The following is a 27918-nucleotide window of genomic DNA, read 5'->3' on the forward strand; positions in this document are numbered from 1 at the left end:
CAAATAGTTTTATTCCAGCCAAATTTCAAGAGGGCTGAATTGGACAGGTGACATCAATTTTGCTTAAATGAATGATGCAGTTTGGTCTATACATGCCACGAATCTGGAGATTTGAATGGCATCTACTGATTTGTGTGACATTTCCTTATTTATGTGAAATGCCTTCTCAGTATGTAGAGATAGAATGAAAAAGATTGATGCAGTCCTGGCTCATGCAAGCAATAAATATACACACACAAAACAAAATTCCTAGCCATTTCAATGAGCTGCTTTTTCACAAAATTTTCCTTTCAGGATTGATATGGAGCTATACAAACTTTTAGTATTGATGTGTTTAAATTTATTGCATACTACATTTTACATAGAAAGTGAATTCTAAAACTAGTAGAACACAAAATAAATCACTAAATCCAGAGTTTTAAAAATAATCCTTAGGTCTTTAATCATAGAAAGTTATTTCCACTTTAATTTTTTACAATTTTTGTAGCAGAGAAGGGGATAGGGTGAGTGATCAGGCTTTTCACCATAAAAACACATCATCTATACAATGTCTATACATCTCTTAGGTAAATGAAATGTAAAACCAAGTTCAAAGAGAAAGGGAACAATAAAACACTTGCAAAATTAAAAAAAAAATGGAAGTGCTGGTTGTGTCTTTAAATGCATGGTATTAAATCAGCACTGTGTTTGGATTCTGTACGATGTATTTGAGAGTGTTGTGGCAGTCTTATTTTAAAATGTAAATATTTGTCAAATACCAGAACTCACAGCCGAGGCAAACATTAAAACTTATGTAAAAAAAAAATAACACAGTAAAGATCAATTTGAAAACATGCAAGATGGGATGCATATCGAAAACCAGAGGGTTCACCCCTGGAAGTAGGTGGGACTGTGGTGAGGGGCTGACAGAGACCTCGGGGCTGCTTCTCAATATCTTGGAGAGTCTGGAGTCCCAGACTCAGGGCGTAACACTTCCCTCCAGGCCGGCCCTTAATCTGCTCTGGGTGGAGGGAGGCTGAAGGCCTGTGGGAAGCAGGACTGAGAACTGGGTTCTACCCATTCCTGCTTTAATTTCTGTGATTCCAATTCACCTATCCCATCTCTCTCACATTTCTCCCTCCAAAGTCCCTCCCTAAGATCATGGGTCTGGGAGCAGGTCATGAAGGGGTCCCTAGAGGAGAATAGGTGCCTTCATGGGTCTTGGGGATAGGAGGAGTGGCTGTCACTGGGTGGATCTGTACTAGGATAAGCCAGAGGCAGGTGACTGTGGCCCTGCCCTTCCCTACCCAACTTGCAGGGCACCTGCAAACACGGGGGCAGAAATCAAGGGGGCTGCTCTGTCCACATCTGGCCCCACAAGCAATCTGGTGAGTGGTTGCTACATTCTGTGGGGGCAGAGGTCTCCATGGGATTGGGATAAGCCCTTCTGGTTGCATGCTTGTTCCAGCTGCACATTGGGCCAAAATCAGGGTTCAGTGCAAGAGGCCGGTGTGGACATATGTCTGAAGACATACACCTGTTCTTCCTGCAAGTTCCTGGGCATCCGTCTGGTGCATGAGCATAGCCCGCTCTCCTGGCCCCCATCCTGCTGCCCAGTGGCCCAAACCCTGCAGGAGACCTCAAGAAAGACCATGGTGGATGCAGGCGTTGGCAGCAGTGGGTGCTGTGGATTCACATGGCCACTGTCTGCTTGATGCTATGGAAGCTGACCCGGGTGGGTGAGGTAGGGATGGACATGGCCCGAGCCACTGGCACCTGCAGTGCATGGCGGTCCTGCCAGCGGTGCCACTTCTTCCTCACGGCTGAGCGTACCTGCCAGGGCCGGGGATGGGGACAGAGAGGCTCGGTGGGACTCTTAGTGCTCATCCTGGAGCCCCACACAGTCCGCTCCCTGCTCTCTGCTTTCTGCAGTGCTGAGGCTGCTATTACTCCAGAATCTCCAAGCCCTGTGGGACCCTCACTCCTCTTTATAGTCCCCTCAGTTGCGAATGCCAGTGCCCTGTACTAGAGAGAACAGCCCTACAGGTGCCTCTGCACACACACACACACACACACACACACACACACACACACACACACACACACACAGTCTCCCACCTTCAACACTTCTGCTGACCTCTCATCTCTCCCCCAGCCTTCTCTCCTGAAAGCTAAAAATGCTCCAGCAAGGCCCCTTCAAAGCCTGGCACACAGGACCACTTCACTGTGCTTTCTCTGTTGGACTGGGAGGCAGATCAGGGCTCATGCCACAAGTACCGCTCCCCTAGTGAAGTACAGTCTAGCCTAGGTCCCACAAATACTGTGTATTTGTATCCAGGGCCCGCTCTTCACCTGCCAGTTTACAGCAACTGTGAGTAGTATTTTCTTCAAGCCCCATCTGCATTTTATGGTCTGTCTGCTACTGTAGGAATCAGGAATCAGCACCCTATACAGTCCTGATGGAGCCTCTCTCTGGGGTTCTGAACTTGGCCCCCAAAGCTGCCCAGGGTTGCTGGTCATGTGCCCACCTGGAGGTGTGGGCCATGCTGGCATCTCTCTACGCCTTATCCAGATCAACAGGGAAGCTGATTTTTGCTGCTCCCTTGGCCCCCCTTCTCCTTCCCACACCCATGCTTCTTGGGCTGCTTTTTGGGGTGGCTGTGTCTGGTTTATGGCTGGGGCTGTTGACCTCAAGTGGCCAAAGTCCTTGACAAGGATTCCTGTATAACCAAGGCAGGGAGCTTCTTTCTGGGACTCCACCCTATCCAGAGGAGCCCGCAGATCCAGGTGCCCTGAGAACTGAGGTGGACCCATAAGATCTGACCTGGAGGGCATTGGGCCTGTCTCACCTCTCCGTTGAAGAAGCAGTAGAAGACAGACACGAAGAAGCCCTACAAGAAAGGAGGGATGCTCAGGACTCCGCTGGAACAGGGGCTCGCAAAAACAAGGGTCAGAGGTGGGTGTGAGGAGGGTTGGGCCCACCTGGAAGGATTGCAGGAAGGAGTTGAAGTAGATGAAGATAATGTGAGACAGGCCATCATCCCCTGGGTTGACGAAGAAGAGCATGTAGGTGATGCCAAGCAGAGGCAGCAGGACCAGGGTGGCCTTTACTGCTTTCCTAAGGGGCAAGAAGGGGCAAACTGGGCCTTCCTCGAGGAGTCGGGGTCACCCCGAGGCATAATGCAGTTGGGGGGGGCAACCTTCTCCACACCCACCTATACTGGACCATCTCAGATGTGGTGGATGCCCTTAGCTTGGTCATCAGGATCCTGACGATGTTGAAGAGGAAGATAAAGTTGATCTGTGTAGAGGGGACAGGAAAGACCTTGAGGTGATGGGAGCTGATACAAAGCAGAGGCCTCCACCAAGATGTCCCCAGATCCAACCTTGCTCCATGCTTCCCAGACAGGCTTCATACCTGACTCTTCTCAGGTGGGGAAGATGGAGTGCAAGGTCCAGACCCAGGAGAGTGCCCCAACCCACACAGACGCCCCTGGACCATGGAGACAAATGGCTGGCTGTTTCTCTCCTGACTTTTGTCCTATATTACTGTATTATCCCAGTAGCAGTCCAGCACCAGCCCTAAAAGAAGTCTAACCCTTTAAGAGAGAGAGAGACCTTCATCAACTATCATTGGCTTTCTGGACACACACACACACACACACACACACACACACACACACACACACACACACACACACTTATACACTGTGTAGTTTGACAGTTTGGTAGTTTAAAGAGGCAGTTAGAGCAGTAATCTGACTGGCCGAACTGTTTCTACTCCTGGCTGCGACTTTTCTCCCTGATTTCAACAGACCTTTTGCTCTATCTTTTTAGACTGCTTATCCTTGTTTACCTGTTCCTTGTAGCTGGCCCTCAATATGACTTTACCCTGATCCGAAACTAGTACTCTCTGTCTCTTCTCTCTCTCTCTCCTCTCTCTCTCCCCCCTCCCTGTCTTTGTCTCTCTCTGTCACTGTTTCTCTCTCTCTCCTTCCCTCCCTCCCTCTCTCGTCCTAGGAGTTTGTTATAGGCTCCTGGCTTTCTATTAAAAAAAAAAACAGGCTTAAAGTATCAGGACTCTGCCACTGGACAGCCTTGTTTATCTCCCCCCTCAGCTCCATAGCCAAGCAGGGGTGCATGTGGACATGTTGGGGGGTCTGGAAACTCTGGAATCTCTCTCCAGAAAGTATATGAGATGGCACGTGTTGGCTTTTAGTGCAGGCATGTATGAGTGTGTGTATGTCAGACACACAAACATGTACAAGACCTGCGGGACCCTCATGCTCCTCCTAGAGCTTGACTCCTCCAACTCAGGGCTCCAGGCTAGGAGGAGCCACACAGGTGAGCACTGGGGGCAAATACCCCTTTGATATCTGGGTGCCCTTCAGCTGGAGCTACTGCTCTCACGTTTGGACAGGGATGCCCAGGAGGGTGGAGCTGGGCGGCCTCCAATGGGCCTGCCGTTCTGCTCCCTCAGGACTGTCCAGGACTCTGGTCTGTCCCCTCAGCCATGAGGTCACCTTTCCACATAGGTCTGTACTAATTGTTTCACACAACCGATACATAAAATCTGACCTTTTCTAATTCTTCCTGACTTCTCTGAAAGCAGAGGCTATGCAGTGGTCCTCAAACTACGGCCCGTGGGCCACATATTGTATTTGTTTGCATTTTATTTCTTCACCTCAAAATAAGATATATGTAGTGTGCATAGGAATTTGTTCATAATTCTTTTTAATTTTTTATTTTTAATTATGAGAACAAAGATGCAAAGAAAGAGGACAAAGTAAAGTTACAGTGGAAGGACAATCACCCATAAACAGAATTCTCAGTAGTCCCATTGCTGATATCTTAACTTTGAACTTTCAGCCAAAGAACATTAAGAAAAGTAAAACAGAACCCATGTACAATTACTTTGTCCCTCAAGTCCATAATTTTTGTTTTTACTATGGTCCAGTCCTCCAATGGTCTGAGGGACAATGAACCGGCCCCCTGTTTAAAAAGTTTGAGGACCCCTGGTATTGGATCAAGATATATTCTCAGTGCTGTTACTGTACACTGCACTTAATCTGATCTACCCATTACCTAGCAATCCACCTGCTAATTTATTCAATTCTCTAAGCATTGAATCCCTTCATCCCACCCACCATCCACCATCCACTGATTATCCATTCATCCTCCTTCTCCTGCTCTCTGTTTTCTCCTCTCCAGTACTCAGTGTTCTTGGCACCTCTCAAATCAATGCCTGCACCCATTTCAAGCACATGGTTCTGGTCCTAGCTAATTCTGTATGGCCTTGGGTCCTCAATTCCTGCTTCCCTGCCTGTGGACAAGCAGGATCCCTTCCCTTGGAAGATGGGACCAGGCAGAACCATTCCTGGGCACACTAGGCTGGGCTCTAGGTTCAAGGAGGACCTAAGAAGTGCCATCTGCCTTCTCCTGGCCACAGAGCTCAGGCCTCCTGCTGATTTGGGCCTCAGACTCAATGACCAGATCCCAGGAACAGGCATGAGGCATGTAGCAGACATTGGAGATGTGACAAGGAGCTATGACAAGGAGCCATCCTTGCATCCTGAGCCCACAGCTGTAGCACTGGGGCCTAGTCTACTAGTCTGTGCATTCAGTGAAACAGGGAGGCCAGAGCTTTAGGAATCGCAGTTTGGGAACAGAGCAAAGAGTGGCCAATATTCTCCCGGGGCTCCCCAAGACCAGCCCTAAGCAGTGGATGAGCATAGTGGTCTCTGGGAGACCCAGGATGCTTTCCTCCCATGCTTCATGATTGGTGGCCTGAGGGTGGATCTTAGGTAGTGGGGACCCCCTTGAGGCACCCCACTGCACATATACCACCATTCAAGGAACCCCAGAGGAAGCCACAAAAAGGACAGTGAAGAAGGAAAGAGGAAAAGTGGTTGAGTCCTGCTGTTTGCTGCCTTCTCTGGTTCAAAGGGGCCCCAATCACCAGCCCTAAAGAAGTCACACTAAAAGCCCATTTCTTATGTGCCTTTGATGGCGCTCTCCCTCACTCTCTAATGTCGGATCTATAATGGGCTCCTTTTTTGCAGGATGATGCCTCTACTTAAACCGTGTCTTAATTAAGGCTCGTTGTGGATTAAAGATGAGGTGGCAATTATATCTTAGATGCAAATACAGCTGGCAAAGGGCCCAGAACAATTGCTCATCAGCTTCATTCTAGTAACAGGTTCAGGGCTGAAGGTGGGGGTGGGATGGGCAACTAGAAGGGTCCTGGGGGCAGGTGAGGGGTGTGGTCTGGCAGACAGCCTGCACCCCTTCTTTGCTGCCAGCTCAATGAGAAGCTGCTAGTTAGACATTTTCATCCAGAGGAAGAGAGGGAAAGAGAGGGAGAGAGTTGAGGAGAGGGGAAGAGGGAGAGGGAAAGAGGGAAGGAGAAAGCAGGGTGTGGGGTACAGGTGGGAGGGAGCGTGGGGGTGTCTGTGGGATCCATACAAGACACACTGCAGGTGCAATGCAGTCTGCTGGGTGGGCACCAGCCATGCCCCATACCCCCACCTGCCATGGCACCTACCAAGAGAACAAGGATGATGGGCCCTTGGTAGATGAAGTCCACCAGGTCACCAGGCTCCTTCCCGAACCAGCACCTGTGCGGGGCGGCTGTCAAATACCACAACCAAACTCCCTCTTCCCCTGCAGGCAGGACTAGGGTGCCAGAAGGTCGTGAGTAGGGTCTGATGCCTCTGGCCAGTGCTCCTGTCCTTTTCAAGGTAAAAAGCCCCTTGCTTTTCAAGGTACGTGGGGCCCACCTAGCCACTCATTCCTGGCTGGGGAGCCCAACGCTTGTCCCCATACAAGTGGCTCAACTCCAGGACCAAAGGGACATTGGAGATCCCAATAGGACCCAGTCTGACCTGCTGCCATTCCTTCTGGGCTCAGAAAAGAAAGTCCTATTCCTACCATGGCGGCAGGAGTCCCTCCCACCCCATCCCATCCCCAGGACTTGATTCTGCTTGAACTATCCCCATGATGGGAAGCTCACTACCTCTCATGCAGTCTCACACTCCTGGCAGGAAATGTCCCCTGCCCCACTCCCAAGTGCCTCAAGATCCCCCAAAACCCACAGACCCACCACCCAGTTATGTCTGTCCTCAGCTCACAGTGCCTGGGAGGATGGCCCACCTCTGCTGCAGGTGGGTCAATGCCTCCAGCTTGGGCCTGGGCTCTGCTGCCTCCTCTGTAAATGGGGTCTGAGCCATTCTGCTCAGTTCCAGACAGACCTTCCCAAAGGCACCCTCGGGTCAGAGACCACAACTCCTTGAACAGTTGAAGCCATATGCTGACTTGGAGCTGGGACAGTCCCAGGTGCTGGGGCCTGACTAATTTTGGGGGGCCACACCTGGTGATGCTCAGGGACTGCTTCCAGCTCTGTGATCAGAAATCACTCCTGGCAGGCTTGGGGGAACCATATGGGATGCCGGGGATTGAACCTGTCAGCCATGTGCAAGGCAATGCCCCACCCCTGTACTGCCTCAGCCCCAGGACTTTCAACAGCTAGGGCAGGAATAAAGCTGTTCGTACACACAGCTTGGCTGCTGTGGCTGGCAACTTACTGTTCATTTTCGTAGTAGAGTTTGCCCATAGCCCAGGCCACAATGATGGGACAGGGGATGCCTGAAAGATGGACAACAGAGTTGCAGGAGTGGACAGATAGATGGGGCAGCATTCAACACACATGGACTGGGAGATCACAGAGGGCCTGGGGCCTTGGTCCCTCTCCCGGTACCCATCAGTGCCCCCTCCCAACAGGAAGGAAGGAGGTTTGGGTTTGTGTAAGGCCAATGCCCAGGAAGTCCAGGCTTCCCCTGGGTTGGACTCAGGGAACCCTATGCTGTGCCCAGGATCAACCAGGCACGTGCCAGGCTAAGGTCTTGTGTTGGCAAATGCCAGAGGCATTTCCAGGCCTGGCTGCAGGTTCGAGGAGACTTGGGGGCAGCTTGCTCCCGGGACTCTCACACCAGCCGATGAAGAGGAAAAGGCCGGTGCGCAGGCGCTCGGTGGAGTAGGCCCTGGCGATGGCCACGTGCAGGTAGCAGCCCTCCACGAACATCCAGAAGAAGTTGGTGACCACAAAGTAGTTGAAGACAGAGGTGACGCAGCGGCACCACACCTGTAGGTCGAATCAAGGCCAGGCAGGCTCGGGGACGGCCGTGCAGCCTTGCCTGGAACCCAGCCCTAGTCCTGAGCCTTCTAGATTCCAACTCTGAGCCCCTGCCCCCCACTGTGGGCCCCTCCCACCCACGGACCCCATCCCCACCACTTCCACGGACCTCGTTGCTCTCGTGGACCTCGTGGTCGATGAGCTGTAGCAAGAACCACGTGCTGTTGCGCAGGATGAAGGTGGTTATGAGGTTCCAGTGAATCACGTTCCGCAGGCAGCGGATGCTCCTAGGGGGGCCAGCATGGGAGGGGGATTGGTGTGGAGGAGGACTCCCTAGGGTGTGAGGCGGTGCCCCCTGGGTGTGGGTGAGTTCCTGGCCCAGGCAGTTCTGCCCTGTGCCCTGGTCACTCCAGCTTCAGCTTCAGGCCCCTGTCCAGGTAGATGGGGTTCTGGCGGGAGTTGGGGGGAATGCAGCTCACCGCAGGGCCAGGAAGAGCAGGAAGGCAGCAAGCAGGGCGACCACCGACACACAGTGGCCCAGGTAGTTGAGGACCAGGGCGGCATGGTAGTGCATCTCGTACTTCAGCTCCTGGATGGACAGACACATTTTCAGAGCCTGCACCGGGGCCCACAGCTGCACCTGTCGTGCTCAGAGTTGGAAGGAATTCTGCAACGTGCCAGGGGGCTCTGAAGGTAGCTCTGAGGCATGAGTATGTGGGTGCCCATGGACTCACCAGCCTCTCGTGGCATTGCTTCCAGAGAGGCTCCCTTGTGGCTGGGTGCCCAAAACCACATGAGAGGTGTTGTCTGCAACCTCCTGGACAGAGCCATGAGCCACCCACCGCCCCTGGGTCAAAGGGTGTTTGGGGGAGCAGGAGGTCCCTCTTCTCTGATATGACCTGGTGGACACAGTGGGCAGAACCCACATCTGCATTTCCTGGCCAGCAGATGTCTCCTGCCAGCCTGCAGTTCCCACACTTCCTGGAAGCGGATGGGAAGGCAGAGGGATGGGTCATGGGTGCTGGGCCTGCTCCTGGTGGAGGCTGGAGAAAAGAGGTCCAGAGAGATGGGGAGAGAGGCCCAAGCTCTGTTCTCAGGGACTGCATCTTCTCTAGCTCCAGGCATGGCACGGGGTTGGGGGCCCCAAGACACTCACCCTGCCATCCAGAATGGGCTTACACTGAGAGTAGTCAATCATCCAGGCCCATGTTCCATTGTCCCAGCACTGCCGGTGGGCACTCCCTGGAAGACATGGCCGCCACAAGCCGTCACCCCTGCAAGAATACCCAGGGTGGCTGCCACCCCACCCCCTATACCCCTTCACCTCTCCTGTCCTCCTAGCCACAAATGCAGGCCAGACTTGAGAGCCCGGTGAAGCCAGCAAAAGCCCAGTGTCAGATGTGGGGTCTAGAGCCACTGCAGGGACAGGGGAAAAGCAGAGTCAGGGATACAGGTACCACTCACAGCACCAGTACCACCTGGTCCAGAATACTGCTGGGGTGCAGGGGAGGACACCAGGAACACACTTTTGAGCAGCTTCAAGCATGCACCATCCAGCCCAATTCCCACACTCCTGAGCACTGCTAGGGAGTCCCCCAAACATGCTCAATATCTTTGTACACTGACCCTATAAAACCTATTCCAAGCCTTCCCACAGTTGCTCCAGGCTGAGGAGCCCACTTCTTACTGTCTACACCATCTACAGCTACCATCTTTGTCTACATTCCAGAGAGTCCCCTTTGCATCCCTGAGACATGAATGTTCAGCCCTGCCTGGGGGCCACACTGTACCCAAACACTAGTAACCCTAGGAAACAGACAAGCAGGGGAAGATGCTTGCCAAAGAAACAAGGATGAGTCAAGGCTTCAAACCTGAGTGCCAAGTCATGGGTGGCCCTGAGGATTGGGGAGGCCCCATGGGCATGGACCGAGCTGGGCCAGGACTCTGTCAGGATGCTGATGAGTAGGAGTCAGAACTGGCCTGTGTGGTGGACTGGGGGTGCCTTGTAGTGTCTGGAGGTGCCATGTTGGGGATCTAGGGATGCCATGTGGAGTTTGGAGCTGCCGTGTGAGTCTGAGGGCGCAGTGCAGGGGCTGGTGGTGCTGTGTGGGGCAGGGTGAGGTGGCAAGGGATGTGAAGAGTCCAAGGTCTGGTGTATGGCAGGGCAGGAATTTGGGAACACCGAGATCTCTTCTGCTCACCTCCCTCTGAACCCTCAGCACCCCCTATCCTCCATAACCCCAGCCTCCAACGTGCAGGCTCTTGGCCCACCTAAACCACCATGCTATGCTATGCTATGCTATGCTATGCTATGCTATGCTATGCTATGCTATGCTATGGGATTTCTTTTCATGTGGCTGGACCAGTTGCACACGGGGCTAATCTGAAGCCAGGCTCTGCTCACTAAACCCTAGGCAGAGGCCCGAGGGTTTTTGTCTGGGCCTTGGCTACAGAAAAGAAGGGCAACTCATTGCAAGAAACAGCTAGGGAGGGCCAGCATTGCAGAGCTGGAGGGGAATCTAAGAGTGTGCCTGATGCAGTGAGTTGTGAAATAATAGTCACTTTAAGAACCCACTCCCTGGCATAAATTAGCAGCAATGGGACTATTCAGGTGCACTGCCAAGGACCTTCTGCTATTGGAATTGTTTTTTGTTTTTTGTGCCATGCCCATTGCTGCTCAGGGGATACTCCTAACTCTGCACTAAGGAATCATTCTTGGCAGGCTTGGGGGACCATATGGGATGCTGGAGATCAAACCTGAGTTGACCACATGCAAGGCAAATGCCCTACCTGATGTGCTGTCACTCTGGCCCCATAGTGGAATTGGTTTGGATTCAGGAGCTGTCAGAGCTTACCTGGGTCCAGGGCTGTGATGTGGCTCTTTTCATCTTGGTCTTTGTCAGCTCTAAGCCCACTGTGCCAGCCCTGCTCTGCTTCCCCACCCCCTACCCCCCCACCAATCTTTTTCTAGTGGAAAGACCCTGTTCACATTGAGGGTCCATGTGACACTACTGAGCTCCAGGACAGCCTGGGAGTGAGGCTGAAAGGGTCATGCCACACCCTGGTCATAAAATGAACTCCCCTTGGGGATTAACAAGCCCTCCCAAACCCTGACCCTGACTGTAGTTCTAAGGACAGAAACACGTATCATCCGAGCTCATGTTCACACATTATCTAGCTACTGGGCCCTTTCCTAGATCTAGGAAGGCCACCCAGGTTGCTCCCAGATCCTTTTGCTGAGCCAACTCTCCTTTGCCCATCTCTTTCCTGTGGGCCTGAGCTCTCACTCTAGTCTTTGCACATCATCTGGGCGGAGCTGTTTGGAGGTGCCAGAACCTTATCAGTGTGGAGCTCCCAGAGACAAGCCCTCAGGAAACCCATTTCCTAGAGGTGATTTCTGGACATGTGTCACAAGAGATGCTGCCAGCAGAACCCTATTCGGTGGGGAGCGTTGTAGCTAGACAAGTTGGATGTTCCACAGTCCCCAGCACAGAAAAGGGAAATCCTATACCTCCCACTGGGAAGGATAAGAGATGCTGGTCTGGTTGTAGTTCCCCACGATGAGTAATCCACACAAACATGAAGGTTTTTAGCAGGCAAGAAACCTCACACCGCAAGCTGCTCACCACAAGCCAATCGCTCCGCCATGTGGAACCACAAGCCTAGATGATAACTCATCTCACGGATATCCTGCCTCCCCTTTACTGGGCTCCAAAAAATCCTCTCCATCCAGGAGGGAGGAGAAAAAGCCAGATGAGAAGCAGTAGGAATACAAATACAGATGGAAATTATTTCAAAAAGTGTCTATTTATCTCACAGAGCACAATGTTCCCAGAACTCTGACCCCATTCACTTTCTCTGGAGTCCTGCCCACTAATCCCGCCATCCCTAGGTGCTCTGCCTCATGGTGGTGTGAGGTCCCCAGAGCAGGGGTTTGATCTGTCAAGGAGTCAGACATATCATAGGGCAGCCTGTGGAATCATGGAGGATACTGGCAATGTCTGAGTGGCCCAGGTGATGGGAGGTTGTGGCCAGTTCCTGTCATGTGCTGATAGCCACCGGGTCTCCAGCGATGCCTCTTATTTCTCCCATGGCTGTGCCCCTCCTCCACTCACACCAGAGCCAGGGGGAAATCCTTGCTGAAAAGCCAGAGGTGACTGGGGATGTGGGCCACAGCCTACATTTGCCAACCTCATGCTCTGCCATGCATTGCCATATTCTGCATTGTCAGTGCCATGCCCCGAGATCAGGGCTGACCACCCTTAGAAAGGTGATTCTCAGTCCCTACTATTGACCAACCAACTCCTTAAGTCCAGGCGGCAGAGCACTTGCCTTGTACATAGCTGACCCAGGTTCAGTCCCTGACAGTCAGGTTCAATCCCTGAGCACTGCTGGGTGTGGTCCCCAACAAACCAACCAACCAACCAACCAACCAACCAACCAACCAACCAACCAACCAACCAACCAACCAACAAAACTCCTTCCTTTCCAGCTTGGTTTCCTTCTTCTCTTGAGACTCCCTACCCCCTGGAATAGTCAACAGTTTCCTTCATCCTGTCCTAGGACCTCTCATCTCTGCAAACAAAGGCCTCCAGTGCTCTGTGTTGGGGTCAGACTCCAGATACAATGTCACTGAATTCCTTTTGTAATCTTGAGCCCAAACCGTCTTTCTTTTTAATGCTCCTAAGTTCTCTTTAGTTTCTAAAAAACTGAGGGCCACAAGTGCAGGTGGATTCAACCACTCAGCTCTTCTTTTCTCTGATGTCACAGAGCAGCTCTGAAAGTCAAGAAAAGCCTGAGACAGGGAAATTGGGTCCTCTCAGAGACACAAACCTCGGAGTTCTCAGTAGGATGGAACCAAATGGATTCAGACCTGCTAGATCCTGGAAGTGCAGACCTGAGGTGGGGGAGAGCATCTCCCTCATGGTATTCAGCAATGCCAGACACTGGGTCCCAGGGGATGGGGAGGCAGATGTTCCAAGCTCTTTGGGGGAACTAATGAGGTGGCCCAGCCCTTTGGCACAGTCTCAGACAGGAGAGAATGAAAAAGGAGCATTCTCTGCAGATGCCAAGAGGCCAACGAGCACGGACTGTTTGAGGGGCTGCCCCAGGTAGGCGCCTGTTGTCGTGACAACACAGGTAACTCTCAAAGATCGATGTCTGTGGTGTACGGTTCTGGCTGATGCAAGCAGGGAAGGTCTGGGGAGTCGGAGGGGGGGGGGGGCTAGACTCTGGTCCTGCAGAGATCTAATGTGTGGAATGTCCTCATTGCAATTAGTCTTTATCCACACAGAGCTGGGCAGATTTTAGACAAGGGATCTTGGGGACAGAGCAATAGCACAGTGGGAAGGGTGTTTGCCTTGCATCAGCTGCCAGGATCAACCCCTGAGCATCTCGGTGTGACCCCAGAACAAAACAAAAGGGAGAAATGTTATCCAGGCATTCCCTGGAATAGTCCAGAAACCCTTGAGGGAGCTGCAACTGGTTTCCTTCTGCATTGGCTGAGTCTCTTCTGCCCTCTGAACCTCAGTTTCCCCTTCTAAGAAAAGTAAATAAAAGAGGGAAGTCACTATGACAACGATACACCAGGCACACTCCTCTGCTTCTCTGGACGGAAGTTGCTGAGTGATCAGAGACAACGAGACTTGGGGAGAAAAGGCGTCATGATGGACCTCTGGGCAGTAGCTATGGGGGAGAAGCTGCCAGGTAGTTGGACCAAGCACTGCGATGCGGGACCACCAGAGCATTGGAGGTCTGGGCAGGAGGCAAAGAAGTCAGGGCCTGAAGCAGGGAGTAGAGCTTAGAAAGGGAACAGAGTCCCAGGGAGATGATGGAGTTAGGAAGGAATAGGGGTCCAGGGAAGGAATGGGGTATCAGGGGAGAAAAGACTCCAGAAAGATAATGGGGTCCTGCTTAGGAAAAGGGGCTTGGAAGGCCCACACATTCAGCACCACGGACAGTTTCCCCAACCCAACTACGCAGGTGAGGACCTTGGAGAGCTCCGGTTTGTCCACCTCTTGGGCGGTCAGGCCCAGCCCTAGGTCCTCTACTTCCAGGGAGATTTATACCCCAAGATGCTTCAGCCTCTCCCTTTGACACTTTCTGGGGAGCTAGAACCACCTTCAGAGACTGTTAGGGCATGCTGCCAGAACTCCTGCCATTTTTGTCCCATTTATTTTCCCTTATTTATTAGTTTTATTTTTGTTAGTCTTTGGGTCACACCTTGCAGTGTTCAGGGGTTACTCCTGACTCTGCACTCAGGAGTCACTCTTGGCGGTGCTCTGGAACCTTCTTGTAGGACTGAGTCCAGGTCAGCCTTGTGCAAGGCATGTGCCTAGTCTTTTCTCTTGCTCTGGCCCCTTTTTATTCTCCTTATTTGCTCCTCTTCTTTTCTTTGTAGGTTGAGGATGTGGGGTTCACATCTGGCCATTTTCAGGGCTGACTCCTGTCTCTGTGCTCTCTGTGCTTAAGGTTCACTTCTGGTGGGGCCCAGAGGACCATAGGAGGTTCTGGGAATTGAACCAGTTGACTGTGTGCAAAGAAGCACCCTCTCCTCTGTCCTCCTCAATCCTCCTCTGTCCTCCTCTGTCCTCTCTCTCCAGCTCTCCCTGTATTCAAGAGGCCAGGCAGGGTGTGGAAACTGAGTCATGGACACACAGAGCAATCTATGGAGACCAGGCTGGGTCCTTTGAGGAGGGGCAGGAGTGAGTGTGCTGGTCTGGAAAGCACTGCTCCCTGGGAGGAGGGGGATGTGCCCACCCTGCTGGCCTCTCTTGGGAGCTCCTTCTTCCAGCCATGTACCCATGCATAGGGCATAGGGCACTTGGTGGGCTTGTTAATATGATGGAAAGTGACGAGAGGGCAGGAACTGGCCCACTGGTCCTTCACTGTGGGGTCCTGATGGTACCAGGCTGGTAGAGAAGGAACCACTCTGTGGACATTTGTCATCACACTGGGAGGTGGTTTAGCTCTATAGCAAAAGTACATACTCAACAACACTGAAAACACAAGATCTAAGCTGCAATCACCCTACTTTGTAATGTGCTTGTAAAGGTGACAGGCAGAGAAGATGGAGTATGAGAACACTGGTGATGGGAGTTGGCACTGGTGGTGGGATTGGTTGAAATATTGAAATATTATATGTTGAAATATTATAACACTCCACTATCAATATTTTTTTTGTTTTGGGGTCACATCCAGCAGCACTCAGGGGTTACTCCTGGCTTCACACTCAGAATCGCTCCTGGCAGGCTCAGGAGACCATATGGGATGCCGGGATTTGAACCACAGTCCTTCTGCATGCCTTACTTCCATGCTATCTCTCCGGCCCCCACTATCAATAATTCTAAGTCACAGCTCTTTAAATAAAAAGTAATTACTTTGCTATAGTGACAGTACAGAAGGCAGGGTACTTGCCTTGCATGTGGCAGGCATGGGTTCAATCCTCAAGCACTGTCGGAGCGACTCCCAGTATGCCTCCCTTCCAAAGTTCCTATCTCTCATGTGTGTGAGAAAGGGAGAGGAGAGGAAAAGAGGGGAGGGGAGGGAAGGGAAGGAAAGAAAAGGGGACTGGAGTGGTGGGAAGGAGAAGAAAAGAGAAGAGAGGATGAGAGAGGAGAGAAAGGAAGGGGAGGAGAGAGAGGGCAAGAAGAGAGAAGAGAAGTGGGGAGGGGAGAGATAGAAGGAGAGCGGAGGGGCAGGGAAGGGAGGGAAAAGGAGAGGTATGGGAGGAGGTGAGAGGAGAGGAGGGGAGAAGAGAGGAGAAGGAGGGTGGCCTCTCACTTTTTTCCCTGCACCCTTCCTGCACAAAGGAAACATCTTCCCAAACAGGGCACACAGGGGAGGAAACAGTCATGGCCAGGGAACCAGGTGACATGCCAGGAATTGGGCAACTTAGCTCTTCAAGCCTTAGCTGTGACATGGCGTGATGGCCGCACCCCATGCCTGTCAACAGCTCTGGGGATCCAGTCCCATGAAGCAAACAGACACAGGACAGAGTGGGCTGAGTCCAGTGCTTCCCCACACTCGGGGGCCTTCTAGCCTTGCTTCCTCTAGCTTCCTGCTTCATAACCCCCTTGCTCATCAAGACATTCATCATTCTGTATCTTGGTGGAGGGGGCAACCAAGCAGTACTCAAGAAGTCTGGGGAACCCACCGACAATTCTTCAACAATCCTGAGGGTTGTTCACTGCAAGTGCCCCAGGATGCTAAACTGTGAGGATCTGAACTCTGGGGGAGTCTGGGGTCAGCCCTGGCAGATACTCCCAAAGACACTGGGAATCGGATAAGCCCAGGCTGAGAGCATGCCAGGCACACCATCACCCTGCACTGTCCTGACCCTCCCTCTGCCTGATTTCTTTTGTCTGGACAAGGCCACGGTGCCAGTACAGTGGCTGGCAGAGTCTCTGTGTGCTAGATTGATTCCTAAGTACTGTGCCCAGCTCTGCTATGAAGGAGCGAGCAGGCTCTGCCTCAGGGAGGACAAGGCCAGCTCCACTTGCTCCTGAGACCCTCCCTCAGCTCAGGTCTTCAGACTCAGCCAGAACTAAAGACCCTGGTGGCTATGCGCCATCCTGGGTGGCCTGCAGGCTCCAAGACAGATGACAGACAGACAGACAGACAGATGTGCTGTTAGGACTGTGAAGATGATTGAACAGCTATGTATACAGCATGACCAGCGTTCTGGCTTGCTTCCAGGGAGGCTGCTGTGGTCCGACCATGCAGATATCGTCCCCTGTCCCCCAAGATACAGAATGATGCGGTGCTCAGGGTGACTCCTGGCTGTCTGCTCAGAAATAGCTCCTGGCAGGCACGGGGGACCATATGGGACACCGGGATTCGAACCAACCACCTTTGGTCCTGGATCGGCTGCTTGCAAGGCAAACGCCGCTGTGCTATTTCTCCAGGCCCATGATGAATGTCTTGATGATGGGCAAGGGGTTATGAAGCAGGAAGCTAGAGGAAGCAAGGCTAGAAGGCCCCCGAGTGTGGGGAAGCACTGGACTCAACCCACTCTGTCCTGTGTCTGTTTGCTTCATGGCACTGGAGCCCCAGAGCTGTTGACAGGCATGGGGTGCAGCCATCCCCCTCACCCGCCTCTTACAGAGAAGGGCTCAGCTCCACCAGCTGGCTAAGAAAGCCTCAAATGTGCTTGAGTGATCAGGAAGCTGGGTCACTAACCCCCTTATCACAGAGGGGATGCTGCGATGTTTTCGGGGTGAGGGACTTCAGACAAACCTTCCAGATGGGTTGGGTTCAGGGCTGTGAGGGGTCACCTCATCAGACTCTCATTGGGCTGTTAGGTTAGGGAAGGCAACTGCCCCCTCTGGGACCGCACAAGGGCCCACCCCTGCTTTCCTGCCCCCCACTCCTAGCTTGCCACCGCGCATCCTAAGAGGAGGACGCCCCCAAGAAGGCGGCGAGGGAGGAGGAGCGTCCTCCTTCCTCAGCCGCAGGGTCGGGGCAGAGCTCCTGCGCCTTCTGCAAGACCAGGTGCTCCCACCTGCCACTCACCCGTCGTGTTGTACTTGACGCCGTTGAAATACTCCGGGCACGGCCTCTCCACCAGGGCGCCCGCCGCGCTCCGGGGCCAGCACGTCCCGATCTGGTCCAAGGTGCTATTGCAGAACGCGGGACCTGGAGCCCGGGGAGAGCCGGGGGTCAGGGGTGCCGGCGCGCTGGGAGAAGAAGCAGGGGAAGAAGAGCCTCCCTACCGCCAGGCTCCGGGGGGGACTCCCAGCCGTCCAGCAGCGGCTCCCCGGCCGGCGCCAGGCTGCAGTTGGCCTCCAGCAGCGCTCCGTCCATGGCGCGCGCACCCGGGGCGCAGAGATGCCCAGCCCGGCCAGGCCCGTGGCGCGCCCCGAAGTGCGCACGGAGCGCAGAGCCCCGAGTCCGCCGCTCAGTCGTGGCCAATGGCGGTTGGGGGGCGGGATCTAGCATACAACCCCCCTCCCTTTGTGCCCCCCAAGACCCACCCACCCCCTGCCCCGGCCGGAGGGGAGTGCACCTGAGGGCAGCCGACTTGGAGAGCTTGGCGCAGTGGGACCCCGACCCGAGGACAGCATGCCCCGACATGGATGGCATCGACCCCTCACCCGCCACCCCCAAACCCCAGACTCCCAGCTTCTGGAATTTCTTCTCAGCGAGCACAGGAGGGGCGCTCAGGGGCTCTTGCTGCGCGCTCAGGGGTGGGGGGTAGAGTCCATGAGATGCCCAGAGTTTCTAACAGTCCAGGATGGGGGGGATGAAAGCAGGGCGCAGAGAAATCTGCAGAGACCAAAGGACTCCTGATGAACCGGGCTGGAGAGGGATTTCAGGGCCAAAGAGACCCCTTTGGGGTCTGGAGAGGGGTGGGCAGGGCAGGGTGGTGGACAAGGACCCTCAGGCTGTGCATCTCCTCCAGGGTGGCTGGAGCAGAAGGGGGCACAGCGCTGCCAACTGGTGAGGAGAGACTGAGAAAAGACCAAATGGGGAATCATGGGTGAAGCCACTCAGACACCTGCCTTGGAGAGGGGGGCAAAGATCTTGTGTCTATACTTGGGGGAGGACACCCTAGTCGGGTCAGTGTGTCCGAAAGGGATGTGTGGATGGTGGTGTGTGTGGATGGGTGTTTGCATGGAGAGTTTGTGGGGATGGTGTGTACATAAACGGGGTGTGCATGATTGGTGTGTGTGTGGGTACTGTGTGAGCTGGTGTGTGTGTGTGTGTGTGTGTGTGTGTGTAGAATTTACACAGGTCATACTATGGACTATCTGCTCCATGATTTATGGCATCTGGCTTGGGAGTACCAGGGAGGCCTGCAGAGAGGAGTGCATGTGGCAGGAATACACATCCAGATGTGGACTGCAGGTCGTGCGTGAAGTTCTCTGCCCCGACTCGACTCCTGCCTTTCTTCAGGCCCTTTCCCCTCTCTGTGATCTGCTCCTGGAGCTGCTCTGAGTTATGAGCCACGAGGCCCAGGGAGACGTTGTGTGTACGTGTTTCTATCTTTAGAGCGACACAACCCAGCTGGGAAGTTGGAGCTGTCCTTCTGCCAGCCTCTTCTTGGAAGAGAGCTGCCGAGACTGCCCCCTGCCCCCTTGCATCCGTCTCAGCAGCCCCAGTGCCTAACTCCTGCAGTTGCTGGAGATTGAGGGGCCAGGGCCAAGTACTGGCTGTGCAGGTCCTGAGCTGCAAGGAAGGCCACCAGCTTGTCCTTCACATCTTGCATGGACAGTGAGGATTCTGGGCTCAGTTGAGCCCCAGTCTCAGCCTTGACATACCAGCCTGAGTCCAGAAGATCCCACATGGACCATTAGGGCCAACCCAGCTGACCATCTTCTGGAAAGTAGTTTTGTTCCCCTGTACCCAGGATTCCCGCTGTCCCCTAGGAGTAGGGCTCCTCTAGTGTCAATCCAGTAGAGGAGAAAAATCAGGCCACAGCAGAGAAGCCCCCACCAACCTGCATACAAGGCCTTGTTTTAGCTTGGCCTTGTGCAGAGCAGAATGGGGAGCTGTGGAGATGCCCACTACTCCACACTGCTCCAAAATGGGCCATGCCTTGAACAAGGTTCAAATGCAGGGATCTGTCCTGGCCAGAGCCAATGTCCTTCCTGAGTACACACCCACCGAAACAAGGCCCCCTCTTTTCCAGAATACTACCTGGCACCCATTATTAACTGAACAGTCTCCCGTGATTCAGAAGCAGCACGAAAGATACAGATAAGGGGAGGCAACTCTGGGATGAATTGCATTCTGGGGCTTGCAAATAGGTCAAAGAGAAGGAAACTGGGAAGGACTGGAACTTTCCTCAATGAGGTTTGGCCCGACCATACATGAGCCAGTCTGGGGCTTTTTTTACTAAGGAAGAAGAGGTGCCTGGAGGCGGCTGGACCACATGGGTTCATAGCAGTGGGAAGCAGTGTTTGAGGCTGTGTGTTCCCAGCATCCTGAGGACAGGCACAGGCTGGTGGATGCATCTGACAAATGCAGGGAAGGCGGCATCCACAGGAGAGGGTCAGAGGCAGCAGGGGCCCAGGCCAGGTGCCGGCACACTCAGATGACACGGTCAATTCATGCACAGTACAGCTGTGGGCACAGATGGGCACCAGATGGGCACTACTAGAATAACAAACGGCCATTATTTAGCATTCCTCAAAGGACATCTGCTGAGGGGCTATGCCACATGCCCCAGTCTCAAGCGCCTATTGGCTGCTGCTGTTATGCACATTAAGGGCCTCTCACGTCTCTGTCTCTTAAACAAGATGGGAGAGCCAAAAGTGTGGGCACTTCTTGCATGCTTGTCTCTCTCAGTCTCTGCCACCCATGAGATGGAGGCTGAAGGCGCCAATAAGATGGGCTTGAGACAGCCCAAGTGTGAGCCGACTCCTGTTGCTTCCCCCAACACAACACTCATTGGGGGGAAGGGTGTCTGTAAAGTCCCACATCTGCTGAAGCACTTGGTGTCACCTCACCTGGCTTTGCCGCTGTGTGACCCTCAGGGGCAGGGCAGGCTGGTTGTTGGTGTGAGTGCTGGAACCTCAGAAGGTTCCAGACTCAAACACAGGGGTCCCAAGTGACAGGTTGGTCTTGCTCTCTGCTCATTTCTTCCCAGTGGACACCCTTGATTTTTTGTTTGTGTATGTATAGTAGGGGATGGTTTGGATTAGGAACTTATTTCAAGGCACTCTTAAATTCAGTCTGACCCTATTCCATTGAACCACAGGGAAGTTTTCAAAGCTACCCTATATTTGAGGCTGTTTCCAGTAGTACTTAGGGGCTAACACGGTCTTAGGTCTTAGGGGTTGGTCCTTCCAGTTTTGAAGCCCTATTTTGCCTAAGGCATGAACCTCTAATATGTGTCTCCACATGCACCCTGTTAGATCTCTCCATAAAAAAATCAAGCAGAAATAATGCAGTTTAAGCCAGCCTGAAATCTCTCACCATGATGCGTATTTGCCTTTATTGGGACCTCAGGGGCAGCCAATTTAATCAGCTGCAGCCTTTGATTCATGAGCCCTTGTCATTGTTAACCCACGCATAGCCTGACTTTATTTTTTTTCTCTTATGAGCTTTTGTACAGAGTAGTAAATAGAGTGGATCTAGCACCCCATCTGAAACAAGAACATTGCCAGCCTCATCCTCCCATTTTGATCATTTATTCTTCCCCAGAAAGAACATTTGCTTGACCACTGTGCTTGTCTATCTCTGAGATCTCTTCCGGGTTGGAGTGGATGTCTCTGGATAGGAGTGTCTGCACTAGAACCTGGTGAGTCCGTCACTGCGCATCATCTGACTTCAGCAACCCATGGCAGGCAGATAAGGGTGGAGAGGTGCACTGCGTCTTAGAGACGCACCCAAATCACCTTTCTTTGTGTGTGAATGTGGCTAGAACTAGGGGTTGTCATTGTTCAGTGAAAGAGGTCAGAGGGAGAAGGACAAAGATCTGTGTTCATCTCTGCTAGAGAGAGAAACACAGTGCGGGAAAGGGCAATAGAAAGGGAGAACGTGACCTTGTAGTCTGAGAGAAGAACAGAAAGGATACCAAGGCAGGATGGGAAGTGGAAGGAGGAGGAGGAGGTTGTCTAATATTAATCTTACCATCAAAACACAGAATGGAACAGAGACAGGAAAATGAAGAGGAGGAAGTACACGAAGAGGAGAGCAGAAATGGCCTCTCCAGAGGGAGAAATGGACCCTGAAATGGGCTCTGAAGTGAAGGAGACCAGCCCTGCCTGCACTTGAAGGTCCGGATGCAGAGCTTATTTTCATGATCATAGTATCTCCCCTGGTGGAGCAATAGCACAGCAGGGAGGGTGTTTGCCTTGTATATGGAAGACCAGGTTTGATCCTGGCATCCCATATGGTTCTCTGAGCAAGAGAGCGATTCCTGAGCGCAGAGCCAGGAGTAGCCCAAGCACTGCAGGGTGTGGCACAAAAACAAAAAACAAAACCAAAGCCTGTTTTCTCAGGTTTGCAGGCTAGCACAGCCCAGCACACTGATGACACAGGGACAGGGAACTGGTCCAGGACCCTTTCTGAGGCCAGGAGATCGAGACTTAGGTCTGTGGGTACTCAGTACCTCAAACCTTAACTCCCACTGCTGACTTCCTTTTCCCCACCTGACTCATGCTGTCCTTGGAGCTGTCTTGGGACTGGCCTCTGCCCCTGGCTCCTTGTTCCACCTCCCTGTTCCTCCTCTCCTGCTGCTCTGGTGGGTGTGAACCCCAAGGGTTTAGGATGTGAACCGCAGGAGACTGGGCTATGTTCTAGCACAGATGTGGTTGCCTCTATTGGACTCTGGCTGATGGCTCAGCGTGGGGGACTTGGGCTGTGGTTTCATGGGTCCTTTCCCAGAGGTAGCAGTTGTAACCACAGCAACAGAAGCATCATTCACACCTCTAGCCATCTCTCCTGAAGGCCAGTTGGCCTCCTTCTGCCCTTTTGCTTAGAAATAGGACCCACGCCCAGGGGTGCACATTGCAGCAATAGGGTGGGGCCGGGGCCAAACTCAGGCCCCTCGGGACATCTGCCTGGCCACACACTGGCCTTCTTAGAGAGCCAGAGTGAAAGCTTCCCAGCCCAGTCCTTTGTCGTCGTCGTCATCATCATCATCATCATCATCATCATCATCATCATCGTGAAAAAAGCTAACCTCAGGGAGCAGAACCAGGAGTGAAGCCCCACTGGGCCCAGCTCCCATCTCAATTCCAGCATCAGGGGCAGCATACCTGGGAGAGTAGCATGGAAGGTGGCCTGACAGTCCTTCAGCAGAGCCCACACCAGCTGCTCTTGGGGTACCCAGCTTGGCCCAGCCACCTACAAGACAAGGGTAGTGTCAGAGGTGAGCATGGCGAGCCATTGCCATCCACCCTGACTTCCATCCATCTGTGGCCTGAGAAATGGGACTGGGAGATGCCCAGGGGGCTTGGGAAATTGTCAGGACAGCTTAGGGGCAATGGACTGATGCAGCCCTGATGCAAGAACCCAGCTCTGCCTGTGTCTGTGTCTGTCCAGCTCTGCCTCATAGTGCCACCTTTGGATTTGCACCTCGTGTCCTGCTACTAAACTGGGGCTGGAGCAGCTATTCCTGCTAGCTAGGATGCCTTAGACTTAGGAAGAATAGGACGAGTGGGAGAGACAGTAGGAGACTTGTCCTGGCACACACAGCACAGAACAAAAGGTAAAACTCCTAACCCAAACTGGGGAAGACAAGAAAGGCTTCCTGGAGGAGGGATAACTTTGGGGTCACTAGAGGCACAAGAGAAACGACTACCTTGCCAGGGAGCTGATGTGACTATGGCAACAAGGGCAAGTCCATCCGGATGGCACAGCTCTTTTGCTCACTCTCTGGAGCACACCACAAGGAGGGAAGGGAAGGCCATGGGCATGCTGTCAGGAACCAGCTTGGCATAGCAGGAGCACTGTGTGAGGAGCGGTACAGTGTAGTAGACATCATGCTGCTTGGGGCCTTGAGGAATAGGTAGGAGTATGCCAAGATGGGTCAAGCCTCAGAAATGCAAACGTGAGCTCTAGAAGTCCAATTCTCAGGGCTTCTAGGAAGGAAGAACCCACTCTCCTCCATTGGTGCTCCTGGGGGAGAGTGATTCTGGCTCACTCTCCTTACACTCTGCCCCCCTCTGACTTACAGGAGGGACATGAGAGCAGTGGCCTCTGGGGCCAGGGCCACCCTGAGTGCATTTCAGATCTTGAGCCTCCTCTCCCCACCAGCTGCTACCACTTATGCCCGCAACAGGGAACAGAACTGCCTCGGATGTCCCCAGTATGGGATGTGGGGCTGTCGCACACTGGCCATGCTTGGAGCCTGGGGCTGAGCACCTTGTACCCTGAGCAAGGTTGGGTCTTGTGCGGCTGGAAGGGAGCAAAGCAGCCATGAATGCTAGCTGCTATGCAAGACCCAACGGCCCAGGCCCAGCCAGGCTCAACACCCAGCTTACAGTGCCACTGGGAAATGTTCTTCTGTGGCTTTGAACACGTTCCCCTCGCCAGCTGAAGGTGAGGCCAGGGCTGGGGTCCAAACCCCAAGGAAGCTAGCAGCCCAGCTTGAGCTCTTCTTTGAAAAGCTATGTGAATGGAAGGTCCTGTAATCTACCCTCACTATAGCTCAGCTGGGGGCTTTGTGGAAATGGGGCATCACACAGGAATGGATGTTCTGGACCAAGAAAAAAGGAGGGTCTTGAGCAGAGGCCCAGACAAGCACATGGTGCATCCAGAAGCAGTCAGTGAGAGGGTGAAGGGGGCAGAAGAGAGGGGTTCTCTGAGGTCAAATCAGCACCTGGCACCTGGAGACTGCTTTATACAGGCCCAGAGAGGCCCAGAAAAACACCCAGGGAGGCCCAGAAAACCCTAGAGATGCTCAGAGATATCCAGAGACATCCAGAAAGGTCCAGAGATGCCAAGAGATACAGATACCCAGAGAGGTCCAGTTATGCCCAGAGACACCTAGAATGACTCAGAGGTACCCAGAGACACTCAGAGATATCGAGAGAGGTCCAGAGGTGCCCAGAATGAGCCAGACATGCCAAAATACTCCCAAGGAAACCCACAGGCAAGGGCCGGGCAGGACTGGCTAGCAATAGGGTGTACGGTCTGGGTACCCTGGGTGAGGAGAGCCCTGGGGGACTCTGAGGCCTGTCCGGACTATGATCAAAGCCTTTTCTCAGGAATCCAGTTTCTGTCATCTGTGAGGTGCCCGTGTCTCGGTCATTGTTCTGAGAGGTTCCCTGCTGGCCATATGCACTGGTCAGCTCAACTGGGCCATGGGGCCGGTTCTGGCTACCTCATGTCAGTTTGCAGTTCACAGCCTGGCAAGATTGGTATTTAGCTGTCTGTGCAGAGCTGGATGCAGCTGTGTATAGGGACTCAGTCCCCTCCCAGGTGTACCCCTGGGAGATTTGTGAGTGGGGCTGTTCAGATGTTGCTCACTGCCCTCCCCCCTCCCCACCCCATGGTCAACTGGGCCTCCAGTTCCTCTGCCTTCACAGCTGGCTTGGAAGAAAGTCCTTGCTTAGAAGTGCTTGGCAGGGTGGTCCTGGCTGGGCAGGGACAGTGCGCCCTCAGGATCTTCCTGCTCTTACTCCACTTGGGGCCCAATTCTAGACAGAACCTGCTCCCCAAAACTGGGCTAGTCTCAAAGGCGCCTCTTGTCCAGCGGCTGCATCTAAATTTAGCCCCTGGTGTGAGCTGGGAGACTTGAGAGCACAGGCTGGTGGCCAGTCGGCTGTCGCTTGGGCACGGGGTGAGGTGTTTCTGCTGCCTATTTCTCTGCCCAAGGTCAGAGCATTCCTTTTCATGCTCCTTGCTGCTGTTCTAACTCACTCAGTTTCAGTGGGGGACAATAGGAAAGGAAAAGGGGAAGGGAACAGTGGGGAGGAGAAAACTACAGAGAAGGGGGTGGAAGGGGCAGAACAGGGGCTGGGAGAAGATGGGGGAGAGGCATTGGAGAGGAGACGCAGGATGCAGAGCTGTCATGTCCCAAGGCAGCCTGGCGGGTAGAGGCTGGTGTTTGCTCCTAAGAGGTTAGACTTGATTGCAGGGACATCCTGAAAGACTTCCTGAAAGAGGCTTCTACTTCTTTATTTATTTATTTATTTTTTGGCATCACACCAAGTGATGCTCAGGGCTGGTTTCTGGCTCTGCAACCCAGAATGATTCTAATTCAACATTTCTGAATTACTCGAGGTGCCAGGATCAAACCCAGGTCAGTCGTGTGCAAGGCAGCTGCCCTCTCCACGGTGATCCCAAGAGGTCCTTTCTAAGTTACTGAGTTTCGGCTCTCAGGTGAGTTGCTTGAGAAGCTGCAACCACTGTCATGTATCCTCCTGTTACAGGGTTACACTCCAGCACCCCTCTCTTCCTAAAATGCCCCACTCTCCCCTTCCTTCCCCTCCCATCCTGATTCAGCCCCATCCAAGGCTTCAGAGAACCATCTAGATTTCTCTTCACATCCTCTTTCATCCTGAGCAGTCTCTGGTCCCTCACACTCTTCCTTCTGCCAAGCCCCTGGGTCAGGGCTCAGGATTTTGAGGGGAACGAGGGGAAGAATCAGGCTAGTCAGAAAACCTAAAATGAGCTTAAAGATCAGCTCTCTGACACTGTGCCTAAAAGCAGTCCCTTCTTGTGGGCTTTGCTAAGAGCTATTAAAGTCGGATCACAGGAGAATTAGATTTTTGCTAGCAAGTGGGAACCTGGCTAGGCAAGTTTTTTTATATCTTGACCCTGTAATCAGTTGAGTGACCTTGGGTATTGACCATGCCTCAGTTTACTTATGTGCAGTGATAGCCCTGTCCCTTGCTGTGCTGGAAAGCCACAGGGGTCAGTGTTTCGAGCAAGGCTGAAGGGGTCAGAAGCACCAAACAGTAGTTAAATGAAACACATTCTTACTTCTGTTGCATTAAAAACAGCAATTTTATAAAGTTGATTGGAGTGGGGGGGGACACACAGTTTTGCTTCGCACACAGTAAGACCCCAACATCCTATATGGTCCACTGAGCACCAGCCAGGGTTAACTCCTGAACACTGCCTGGTATCGTCCAAAAAGAAGCAGATTTTTGAAACAAGTTACTTTGAACTAAGTCACTGAAAAGTCCCCCAAAATGGTTCAAATAAGATAAAATAGAAAATTGGAGTGAGGAGGATGCAGAATTGCTCCATAAATCATTAAAGGCTACACATTTGAGACTTATTAGATATTCCACATTCAGTTGAGTGCCCTGGACAAATTGGTTTTGATAAAAAAAAAAAAGTTAGACATCACCCAAATGGCAAAGCCATCAGGGTAAATTAGCTGACTGAATTAGATGACAGTGGGATTTGGGGGAGGCAAATGGTGCAGGGGTGTGTCAGGAGGGGTGAGACTTGTGGCTGTCGCCTATTTGCAGAAACATTTAGGCCAGTCTGGCAGGGACCTCAGAAGCTTGGGGTAGGTGGTCACAGCAGTTCTGGGATCTCGGATCCAGGTGAGGTGACAATGGGGATCCTAGAGCCTGGTGTCCTGTAAGATCTGTAAGATGACAGCTAGCTATAAACCCAAAACAAAGACATTCCCCATCTTTTTTTTTTTTTTCTGTTAAATCTCTCCTTTGATATGTAAAGTCCACCTGGATCACTCTGCCCTACCCTGCCCTGGTGGGTTTGGTTCTGGGATAAAGAAAGTCGGTTTGGCTTGGGGCATGGAGAGAGACCATGTGAAGCCACTGGCTCCATGTTTCCTTCCTGACTGGCTTGTTTTACTCTTTCTTCCCCTCTACTTTGTTTCTTCAGACCATCTGTGTGAGTTTTAGAAACATGGTGCCTGGGGATATCTCACAACGAGTGGATTTTATTTCACAGTGTCTCTGTAGGGTGACGGTGGGGCTCCCAGAACTCTGGTGTCCTTGTGGGATGATGACAAGGACTCAAGAACCCACAGCCAGGATCCCCAAGCCTAAGTGGTCCCCCCCCCCCTAGACAGGCCCCCAACTCTCAACATCTCAACTGAGCCCTGTGATTGAGCAGCAGTATCATCACCCCTGGCTGTCACCTCCCTACACCCACTCACGCCACGGTTGGCCCCACACTCACTTTCTGCACTCACCGAGAGCAGTGGCGGGAGAAGCAGCAGGCAAAGGAGAGGCTGAAGGGCCTGGAAGGGGTGCTGGTTCCCCATGGCCAGGTGCCCAGGACACAACACAGTTCCCAGTGCATGGGGAGTTGGTCTCTGGTCCCCTAAGGCCTCCCTGGTCCCTAGTCCTCTAAGGCAGCCAAGGTGGGCCTGGTGCAGCTTCCCTCCTCTCCGCACCGCCCACAGTCCAACCCCCTGGTTATTTATA

At 53.0% G+C, this 27918-nt stretch overlaps 1 protein-coding gene across 1 annotated transcript; it reads right to left on the minus strand.

The window, feature by feature from the left end:
* Positions 1-1544: 1544 nt before the first annotated feature.
* On the minus strand, positions 1545-27863 carry CRHR2 (corticotropin releasing hormone receptor 2). The gene is made up of 13 exons (XM_049785284.1): positions 27684-27863; positions 22819-22906; positions 17624-17746; positions 9267-9352; positions 8590-8699; positions 8280-8397; positions 7966-8119; positions 7563-7623; positions 6524-6596; positions 3195-3280; positions 2962-3097; positions 2829-2870; positions 1545-1812 (listed from the first exon to the last, which is right to left on the minus strand). The coding sequence occupies exons 1-13, from the start codon at positions 27753-27755 to the stop codon at positions 1672-1674; spliced, it is 1290 nt and encodes a 429-aa protein (XP_049641241.1). The 5' UTR covers positions 27756-27863; the 3' UTR covers positions 1545-1671.
* Positions 27864-27918: the final 55 nt, after the last annotated feature.

The sequence above is a fragment of the Suncus etruscus genome, chromosome 13 (genome assembly GCF_024139225.1).
Source record: "Suncus etruscus isolate mSunEtr1 chromosome 13, mSunEtr1.pri.cur, whole genome shotgun sequence".
Taxonomy (NCBI): domain Eukaryota; kingdom Metazoa; phylum Chordata; class Mammalia; order Eulipotyphla; family Soricidae; genus Suncus; species Suncus etruscus.

Coding starts and splice junctions, on each gene's coding strand:
- CRHR2 (XM_049785284.1), bottom strand. CDS start 27,755: ATGGGGAACCAGCACCCCTTCCAGGCCCTTCAGCCTCTCCTTTGCCTG. Junction 8,120..8,279: donor AGGTCCACGAGAGCAACGAG/GTCCGTGGAAGT, acceptor TTCGACCTACAG/GTGTGGTGCCGCTGCGTCAC. Junction 7,624..7,965: donor TTTCCTCTTCATCGGCTGGT/GTGAGAGTCCCG, acceptor TCCATCTTTCAG/GCATCCCCTGTCCCATCATT.